The following is a 10,990-nucleotide window of genomic DNA, read 5'->3' on the forward strand; positions in this document are numbered from 1 at the left end:
TGCAGTACACGGACAGTTTGCATGCATTCTCTGTGTGAAATAATATGAACATGTTCGAACCATACATTCCATGCTTATAATCGAAGGGGGTTTAGTATTTTTCTCTGCATGATTGTAACCATGCGCATATAGGCTCGTGGTTGCTGAACATGGACAGATGAGAAAAAATCTGATAAGTTTATATTTCTTTTCTTTAACTCAGTTAAATTTTGAATTTTTCACATCTACAGTGTTGACTAAATGTTACTTTACGTAAAACGTGGAAACACAAATGTTTTGTGTCTTTATACAGGTGAGACCATTTGTGGATGCTTAAGACGATAAGAAGATGCAAGCTTATTAATAGTCGCAGTGACAATAGTGATTATAAAAAGGCAAAAGAGTGTCATAAACTAAAAAGATATGTAACCTCAAGGAAAGATAATACCCAGTCTCGGGTATCTGCTAAACCGATTCCACGGATCGTAAAAAGAAATGGAACCTGAGGATGCATTTGCTTTGAACTTTAAAACTCAGCATGTTTATGGAACTAAAAAACCCTTTAATACGTTCGGATTGCGGTGGTCTGTAAATAATCGAGTCTGGACCAGACAATCAAGTGATCAACATCATGAGCATCATCTACGTAATTGGGATACGATGACATGTGTGAACCAGGTCAGCGAGCCTGACCACCCGATCCCGTTAGTCGCCTCTTACGACAAGCTTTGGTTGCTGAAGACCGAACATGCTGCTGGGGATGTTTCCTAACCGGCCGTCCAAGGCGTGTGTGTTGGGAGGTGAGTGGGGTTGAGTGTTGTTGAGCGGAGGGGTGTTGAGCGGATGGGTGTTGAGCGGAGGGGTATAGCGTAACAATAAAGGATGACATGTACAAGCTGATGCAAGGAAGAATTGACAGTACATGACATTCTGACTGAATTATTTACACGTTTACTATGAGTTCAAGAGATGATATTGCTTCACACACATGTCTATTACAACGTCTATTGGTGATAGGACCGCCTCCGTGGTGTAGTGGTTAGAGCGTCTGCCCAGAGAGCGGAAGGTCGAGGGTTCGATCCCCATACCAAAAGACGTTAAAATATAGTACTTGTTGGTCCCTGCCTGGCGCTCGGCATTAATGGGTACAACAAGGACTGGTCGGCTCGGAGTCAGTATAATGGTGTCTGAGTGGGGTATTCATGCTTCACTGCGGCATGGTATCTCACTGAGCTAGCACTATAAAACCAGCTTAAGTCTGGGCTAGTACAAGCAGGCGCACATACACATACACACGTATGCACGTCGTCATATGAGCGAAATATTCTCAAGCACGACGTAAACCCAATGTCACCTCACCTCACCTATTGGTGATAATGTATTTACGAACAAATACAGCTTGTATCGGTGACGTGGAGAACAATGTTTGGTATCCTTTCAGACCAAGTGTGTTACTAATAAACATGAACGTACACTTAAACTCTGAAATCTATACACTACTTTAAAAAGTAGTCAGTAATCCTCTAATATATACTTTAATATATACTTTGTACTTACTTGGATTCGTTTTGTCCTGACACACTTACACTGTATTTCATTTGGAAATATTTTATGTACGCTTCAACATCTTCACAAGCGTCACACAATAAAATAAGTGGAATGACATTAAATACGGCGTAATAAATAAGATTCAATTTAAATATTGACGATCTACAAAATACCTGTATACTTTTGACAGATATGTTAATGACTGTGGATACAATAATATTTGCAGAAAATTCAGTAAATATGGACCTTTTGAGTTTACAGAGGCTGAGATTTGTATGTTTGTAACATGGACGGATCTACTACAACTTCTAAGGGTGAACTGAGTGTATGTTTCCTGAAGCAATCACAATCCCTACTCCTCGTGTCTGCACAGACCTCCTCGTCTTATGTCTCCGGCTGTCTCCGGACATTCTCGGGGAGAGGAGGCAGGTACTTCAGGGGCATCTGAAAGAAAACCCCCAGATATCATCATCATCATCATCATCATCATCATCAAGAAAGAGAAGGCATCAGGCCAAAGTACAGAACCCATGGTTTATATGCCAACATTCGTCACAATTCTCTCTATATAATGTGTCCAGTTAAATAAAACGGCTATTTGTATGAAAACCAGAATGCAGGAAAATTTGTCTGTTTAGGTATTAAAGCAATTTGGATGAAATATATTTATAATTATGTGGCCATGATTGTTTAAGCTTATATTACAACAAGCTATTGTTGCTTTCTTCGCGGATTTCTTGCTTAACAACTTGTATTTTGTATCTAATTTGCATGGAGATATGTTGCTGATCCTTTTACACGAGACGTTTAGTTCTGACCCTGTTGGCAGTCGAGGAACGAGGTCATTAAATTATTCAGTATCCTTTGTCCTTCATCTGCTTGGAAACAAGAGAATGACCTTAAACAGCCTGGTTGGCATGGTGACGCACCATATAGACTGAACAGATATATCAGATGACCTTTGTCTTTGCTGGATTTCTGTAGGAAACTGTATGGTTGAAATATGTATATTACGGGATATTACAGGGCTGGACTTATGTTTTCGTGTGTTTGTGATTAATTGGCAGTCTTTAAGGCCGTTCTAGCACTCAGGAGACGCAGGCCCTCGTGTTTTTGCAAGGATTAAAGATTAAAAAAAATAATAAAAAAATATAAAAATCAGACGAGCCCCGATTCGATATGCTTCTGTGTACAATAAGCATTTCGAGTCGGGGGTCATCGGACTTTCTTTTACAGTCTATAATCCTCGCAAAGACACGAATGCCTATGGCAGGAGAATGTTCACGGGCCGATGACCACCCGAGGTAATCATGGCGCTACATTCGAGATGTAGAGTCTTCTGTTAATATGTTCCGATTGCGTTACCGGGTGCATGCGTGACAAACGCGCTACATTTCGAGACAAGTCCGATAAACTCTAATTCCGTGTCTCAAAGTAATAGGTAACCTGAGTACAACAGCACTCGCTTATTCTCGTTAAAATATTAATGAATCCCTCTCAGGTAAACATATCCTTCTCATAAAGTGTGTATTAGCATACAGTTCACCACATGTTCTCATCTTATTATTTTAAGTAAGATTTAAGGTAAGAGAAATTAAGCCATAGAAATTCTAATATCTAAGGATGTTGAATTTATTTGGGCGGAGCTGGGTATTTTTAAGTCTTATTCTCAGCATAAGTGACTTTTAATTTCCATCTATTTACGTCACAGACGTGCCATTGTCTTATTCGATTAAACCAGCAGAACAGGCTACATGGAATATTCAGGTACAGATACGTTCTGCAATCTGATTGGTGGAAATGCGTATAAATATTCCTCTTTGATTAATATCTCTTCTAACCAAGTCGCAGATGTGAAAACATGACAAGGGTTGGTTACATGGATGAAAGGTTGAGAAAAAAAACCCCAGAACAAATGCACACTGACTTATTACGGCGGTGGGATAGCCTAATAGTAAAAGCGTTGAAGAAGACACGGGTTCGATTCCCCACATGGGTACAATGCGTGAAGCCCATATCTGGTGTCCCCGCCGTAATAATGCTGGAATATTGCTAAAAGCGGCGTAAAACTAAACTCAGTTCCAGGGCTGACTCTGGCACAAAGCGATCTTAGCTACTATTTCTACTGAAAGATAGTCGGCTAAGATCGCTTTGTGCAAGTTCCGGGACTAAATCATCAGGACCAACTGGTAGCTGTTATGGTAGAGTACCAAAGGCACATGCTTCAGAGCATATCATTTTAAACGGGAGGGGTGGAGGAGGCCATGCAGTTGGACGAGGTCCCCAGGTCCTCTTGGTTCATTGTGTGGTGGCCTAACTTTGGTTCTTGGCGATCAATAGCCACCTTCCATCTTTTGTTGTTTTTCAGTAAAGGTTACCTCTTCTAAAATGAGAAAGGATAACAATATATGGATGAACAACCTCCTTATTACAGTGAGAGCAACATTTCGGTGTAGATTCTAACACGTTACCAAGCATGTTGTGTAATCATTTGCTTGATAACAGTGTGAGAACCTACACCGAAAGGTCGACGTCGTAATAAAGAAGTTGTTCATCCATACTGTTATTCTTCCTTACTGCTCGAACTTCTAAATGCCTTCCAAAGAAGAAATGTTTTAAAATGTTCTGGAACAACTTAAAAATATTTCTGAAATTGTTCTAGCATTGCTATGTATTCATACAGATTTCAATATTCTATAATTAAAACATAGATTTTTCTCTATGGCTCGATGTGACTAAATATGAGCTCACTCCCCTGATGGGTTGGGTGATACTCGGATTTGACACTCGGCAAACACTTGGATAATTCATTACTCATGAATATGTTTCATGACAAGTGTCTTCTCTTCTCAATTTCAAATTTTAAAACTTCGCATCTTCCGTTTTGATTAAGAGATTACCTCGTTCATTAAATACTGGACAAAAGGATTGTCCACATAAATGTATTGTTCATTCGTTGTACTGATTTATTCACTACTGTTAACCAGACAGGTTATTAGGTTTCAGTTTGTGTACATACGAACAGTTCGCGAAAACACACCTGACAACAACTTACTTCGCGGAAAGCTCGAGCATGCAAAAAGCGTGCATTTTCGCCACGTGTGTAGTTCGAAGTGGGATTGAAGTTAGTTCGTTTCGATATGTTGATAAGGCAGCACGCCTTGAGATCGTTCGTTAGTGGTAACCATTTGGGTGTTAGATTGTTTGACAGAGGTTTAGTGTAATAGAAACTTAGGAATGTAAGATATTGTAAAGGTAATAAAAGGTAAATTAAAACAAATATTAGATTCTGATTTAGTGGTTTTGTTTGATATCACAACTAGTACAATTCCTGCTGACCAAAATGGTAGCAGAGCGTGGTTTATCGTGGTGTCTTCGTGGTTAGTTCGTGGTTTATTAGTTGTTGCACATGGTTATTGCCTGATGGTGGTTCATGGTGTTGCAAGTTAGAATTAGTTTGGATGCAGGAATTGTTCTAGACTGTGAAAGGTAAGTTAGCTGATAGAAAGTTTGTTAGGTTAGTTTTAAAAAAACAAAGAATAATAATGTCAGAACCTAAACAGGTAAGTCCAGATGAAACGGATTTAATAAAAACGGAAACTAAGCCGGTCCCTGATCAAAACAGTCAGTCGAGGACAGTCGTTGAAGATGTTTTGATAAAACTTAAAAAGCAAAAAGCCAGTGCAAAGTCTGCTTTCACGAAAGCTAGAAATAAACTCTACAACATGACCGAGGGTCAGAATGTTCAAACCCGTAGGGCTGTTAGAAATCAAATGGACCAATTGTGCATTGTGCAAGATCATGCAATGGAAATAATGATAAAACTGTCAGAAGAATATTCAAAAATCAATGATGTAGCAAATGTTAAAAACATTAGCATGGAAATAACTAGGCTTGAAGATGAAAATGACAGTGCACAGGCACATGCTCAGCAGTACTTAGACTCTAGATCAGATGCTAGTTCTGCACTTAGTTTAAGAACAGGGATGTCAATGCTGTTTAGTCGTGATGAAGGCAATAGTAAAGGGCACAGTTTACCTGGCGCACAGAAGCCAACTAAACAGGGTAAAACAAGACCCACAGTTAACAAAGAAACTGCAGGAAATGAAGATGAATTTGATCAACCAAACGTCATGTTAAATGTCAATCCACACTATGAGCACAGTATACGCACAAATATCCCAGAACAAACCGCTAAAGGTGCAATAGGACGTGACATGTGGAGGCAGTTGGGTAGAGTTACTATTCCAGTGTTTGCTGGCGATGTTAGATCGTATCAGGGATGGAAAGCAGCATTTATTGCATGCATTGATAATTCACCAGCAACACCGGAATACAAACTACTGCAGTTGCGTCAGTATTTAGCAGGGGAAGCGCTTAGAGTGGTTAAAGATTTGGGACATAATGCAATTGCTTATCAGGTCGCTCTTGAAAGACTTGAGAGAAAATTTGGCGGCAAGAGACGACAGATTGCATTACATCTTGCAGAAATAGACAATTTCAAACCCATTCGACCTGGTCATGCAAAAGACCTAGATAGATTTGCAGACATGCTTGATGTAGCTGTAGTTAATCTTCGCGAATCTGACAGGGTTGAAGAATTAGGAAATGGCTTACTTTATATGAAGTTGCAAACAAAGATGACTGAGGCCATGGTTACAGAGTATCAACGTTGGGTATATGATAGACAAAGGCAAGAATCAGTTGAAACTCTCAGAGAATGGGTGCTCCAAGAAGCAGAGTTTCAAACTATTGCAGCTGAGACCATTCGTGGTGTCTGTGATAAGTCAGTAAAATCAGAGTACAAACGAGCTCCTCGTACATTTCTAGTGCATGATAGCAACCAGAATCGTGGTACACACTATGCTGGTGAGAAGTACTTGTGCAGAGTATGTACAGAGCCTCATGATGTATGGAACTGTAGAAAGTTCATCACGTTAAAAGTTCAAGATAGATGGAACAAAGCAAAGGAATTAAATCTTTGCTTCCGCTGCCTCGGAAGCAATCATCGTGGTAAACACTGTTGGCGAACAACGTTGTGTGGAATAGATGGATGCACAAGCAACCACAACAGGCTCTTGCATGTAAATAGGGACAGGGTTCATTCAGCTGTCAGAGCTGAAAAGGGTTCCGTTGAACAAAGCAAAGTGGAAAATACAGACAATAATTCAAAAGGAAACCATGAACGGTCACATGCAACTAATATGGAATGCAACGTAGCTTCAAAACCTTCATTCATAGGGCTTAGAACAGTGCCAGTGATACTAAAACATGGGAATCGCAGAGTCACAGTTAATGCGTTATTAGATGACGCGAGCACAAGGTCATATATTAATGCAGACGTTGCTGCAGAGCTAGGACTGCAAGGTGAAACCAAAAAAGTGACGGTGAATGTTTTGAATGATGAGAAAGCCTCGTTTGAAACTATGCCAGTGGCATTTGGACTTGAGAGTAGAGATGGAGAAGTTGACGTTAGTATAACTGCTTTCACAACAACCAAGGTTACAGGTGATTTGCAGGTTGTTGACTGGAAGAAGTACGGTAAGTTATGGCCACATTTGAAAGACATAGATTTTCCTAAAATTGCCTCCCCTCCAATTGTAGATATGCTCATAGGCATGGACAATGCAGACCTTCATTATTCCTACTCAGATGTAGGCGGAAATCCAGGCGAACCTCTAGCAAGGTTAACTCCTCTAGGCTGGACCTGTATTGGAAATATTGCAGGGACAGGCTCTGACATTCAGTCTCACTTTACCAGTACTTTCTTTTCTGGTTCCAATGCTGATAACCAAGAGCTAAATATGTTGTTGCAAAAGTTTTGGGAAATTGAGCGATTCCAGTCGAAAGAAAATGAAAATATGAGCCCTGAAGACAAAAATGTGCACAATAGGGTGAAAGATACATTGGTGTATGAGGATGGTCACTATCAAATTGGCATACCATGGAAGAAAGAGGTACATGCTTTACCATCTGATAACTATCAGATGGCTCTCAGTCGTCTTGAGAGCACAGAAAAGAAATTAGCAAAGGATGAGACAATAGCTCAAGCATATGATGATATCATCTCACAGTATCACAAAAAAAGGGTATATAAGAAAAGTATCTCCCGAAGAAAAGACACATACTGGAAAGTGGTATCTGCCACATTTTCCGGTTGTACGTTTAGATCGTCTCACAACAAAAGTGAGGATTGTATTTGATGCTTCGGCCAAGTACAAGGGTATTTCTCTTAATGAAGTTATCCATCAGGGCCCAAAGCTACAGAGGGAACTTTTTGATGTCTTGTTGAGATTTAGACGCAATCCAGTTGCAGTGATGAGCGATATAGCAGAGATGTACCTTCAGGTCAAATTATCTCCAGATGATAGGCCCTATCATAGGTTCCTTTGGAGATCCATGAAACGAGATGAGCAGGCCATAGAGTATGAGTTCAGTAGAGTTGTATTTGGGGTGAATGCATCTCCTTTTTTTAGCTCAGTTTGTGAGTCAGGAAAATGCCAATAAACATCAGGGTGATCTTCCGTTAGCTGCAGAAACTGTGAAAAAAGCTACATATATGGATGATAGCATGGACTCTGTGGAGGATGAGAAAACAGCCATTGAGTTGTACAGACAGTTGATCGAGCTTTGGAATAGAGCTGGAATGCGTCCTCGGAAGTGGCTTTCAAATTCTCACGAGGTTCTCAGTCAGATACCTGTTGAAGAACGACTATCAGAAGTCAAGTTAGACAGTGGTTACTTACCCTCGACAAAGACACTCGGCCTCATGTGGGCAGCTGAAAGAGACGTCTTTACATTCACTTCCAACTTACCTGAAATGAACAACACAATCTCAAAAAGAATCTTCCTTAGTCAAATAGCAAAACTGTTTGATCCTCTAGGATTTCTTGCACCCTTCACTGTAAGGGCAAAGATCATCTTACAAGAAATGTGGACAGTAGGGTTAGATTGGGACGAGGAACTAGACAATGATCTGAAAGAGAAAGCATATCAGTGGCTTATGGAACGGGAAGATTTAATACACATTCAGGTTCCAAGATGTTTGAGTTGTGGTAACAAGGTGAAAGAAACTAGACTACACAGCTTTGTAGATGCATCTGAAAATGCCTATGGTGCCATTGTGTATGCTGTGAATACTTACCAGAATAATGAAATCTCCAGTGTAATCATTGCTGCGAAAGGACGAGTAGCACCACTGAAAGCTATTAGCATTCCACGCATGGAATTAATGGCTGCTGTGACTGGACTCAGATTAGTTGTTGCAATAGCAAAGGTTTTGGACGTGTTGATTGACACGGTTACATTTTGGACAGACAGTTCAAATGCTTTGGGATGGATAAAGAACCATAGCCGAACATTCAAACCATTTGTAGCAAATAGAGTTAGTGAAGTTCAAGAACTGACAAATCCGTGTCAGTGGCGGTATGTGCCAACAGACCAAAATCCAGCAGATATGTTGACTAGAGGAATAGCTGCATCAAAGTTGATTGACAATCAGATGTGGTGGTCAGGACCCCTTTTCCTGGCTAGAGATGAAAGTGAATGGCCCAGAAATCTGTCTGAAAGAGAAGACAGAAGGAAATGTTTACCAGAAACTAAAACTCTGAAGGAAAACAAGATAATTACCATGTTAGTGAACGACTCGTCCTGTGAAGAGTGGAGACTCAAAGCTACACGATACTCAGATTGGAGAAGACTGACAAGAATCCAAGCATGGGTATACAGATTCTTGAACAACTGTGTTGAAGGGAACCTTAAAAGGATTCATGGAGAACTGACTGCAGAAGAAATTGAAACAGCACAGTTCAAGATAATAGCACAGATGCAGAGAGAAGAATTTCCAGATGAATATTCCTGCCTTGAAAAGGGAAAACCGTTACCATCTAATAGCAAGCTATTAGGACTACAGCCGAAGCTGGATGAAGATGGAGTGATGAGATCTGATGGACGATTGGCTTATGCTGAGCACCTTTCTCAAGATTCAAGGTTTCCGATCATCTTGCCGCGAAGAAACTGGATCACAAGATTGATTGTGAAGTCTTACCATGAGGAAGGACGTCATATTACAGGAACCAATCAGACATTAGCAGCACTTTCTGCAAGATTTTGGATCCTTTCTGGCAGAGAGGAAATTAGAGCCTGGGAGCGACAATGTTCACAATGTCGTAAGCAGAAGGCGAAAGTAGCACACCAGATCATGGCTCCTCTTCCAAGCATGAGACTCAAACCTTCTCTCCGTGCTTTCACACAAGCAGGACTCGACTTCGCTGGACCTTTTCTGACAGTACAGGGAAGAGGAAAAGCAAGAATGAAGCGCTATCTATGCCTCTTCACGTGCCTTGCGTCGAGGGCTGTACATCTGGAGATCGCATATGGCCTGGACACGAATTCCTTTCTCAATGCATTTTATCGCATGGCCAGTCGCAGAGGACTCCCTGAGGACATCGTGTGTGACAATGGAACAAACTTCGTTGGGGCTGAGAAAGAGCTCAAAGAACTCGTTGAATGTCTGGACAGTGATGCTGTGAAAGGAACATTAGCAAATCGTGGAACAAAATGGAAGTTTAACCCTCCATATGCACCTCACTTCGGAGGTGCGTTTGAGACAATGGTCAAAGCGGCCAAAAAAGCAATCTTCGCTATTCTGGGAAACAGTGATGTAACAGATGAAGAACTCATGACAGCGTTCATTGGAGCAGAAGCCTTGATGAATTCCCGCCCATTGACCTATCAGACAGCACATCCACAGGATGATGTACCTCTGACGCCGAATCACTTTCTTCACGGACAGGCAGGAGGCGCCTTTGCTCCGGAATCGGTGGATACAACGACCTTCAACCCAAGGAAACGATGGAGAAGGATACAGGAGCTTATACGGCACTTCTGGAGCAGGTGGATGAAGGAGTGGATACCCAGTCTTAACAGAAGGAGGAAGTGGCTCACTCGTCGACAGGATATCAACGTGAATGACATCGTGCTGGTGATATCGCCTAACACACCACGTGGACACTGGCCTATGGGACGAATTATCAAGACTCACCCTGGGAAGGATGGTTTTACAAGAGTGGTGGACATACAGACTGGAAAAACAGTTTTGACCAGGCCAGTGACGAAAGTGTGCAGTCTGGAAATGGATTCCATCAACTGTTAGTTTCAAGGATTAAAAAAGAAAAGGATTCTGTGGACACTGTGACATTCAAAACGTGGACTTTGGAGATTCGTGGATGTGTGGAACTGAACTGTGAACATTTGATGTAACATTCTGGAAAAGTATTTTCGCAATGATGGATTTATTGTGACACTGGATTTATTGTGACATTGGATTATTGTGACACTAGATATATTGTGACATTGGAATTATTGTGACACTGAAAATGTTGTGACAATGGATTTATTCTGACATTTGTGACATTGGATTTATTCGCTGTACTTGCAGAATGTTTGGATATATTAGTGGATG

General features: G+C 40.9%; 1 protein-coding gene across 1 annotated transcript; it reads left to right on the top strand.

Annotated features, from left to right (window-relative positions):
* Positions 1–1,913: 1,913 nt before the first annotated feature.
* On the top strand, positions 1,914–10,681 carry LOC124258604. Its single transcript, XM_046692671.1, has 3 exons — positions 1,914–2,046; positions 6,880–7,068; positions 8,004–10,681. The coding sequence occupies exons 1-3, from the start codon at positions 1,914–1,916 to the stop codon at positions 10,679–10,681; spliced, it is 3,000 nt and encodes a 999-aa protein (XP_046548627.1).
* Positions 10,682–10,990: the final 309 nt, after the last annotated feature.

The sequence above is a fragment of the Haliotis rubra genome, unplaced genomic scaffold (genome assembly GCF_003918875.1).
Source record: "Haliotis rubra isolate DU_JTF1 unplaced genomic scaffold, ASM391887v1 Scf7, whole genome shotgun sequence".
NCBI lineage: Eukaryota > Metazoa > Mollusca > Gastropoda > Lepetellida > Haliotidae > Haliotis > Haliotis rubra.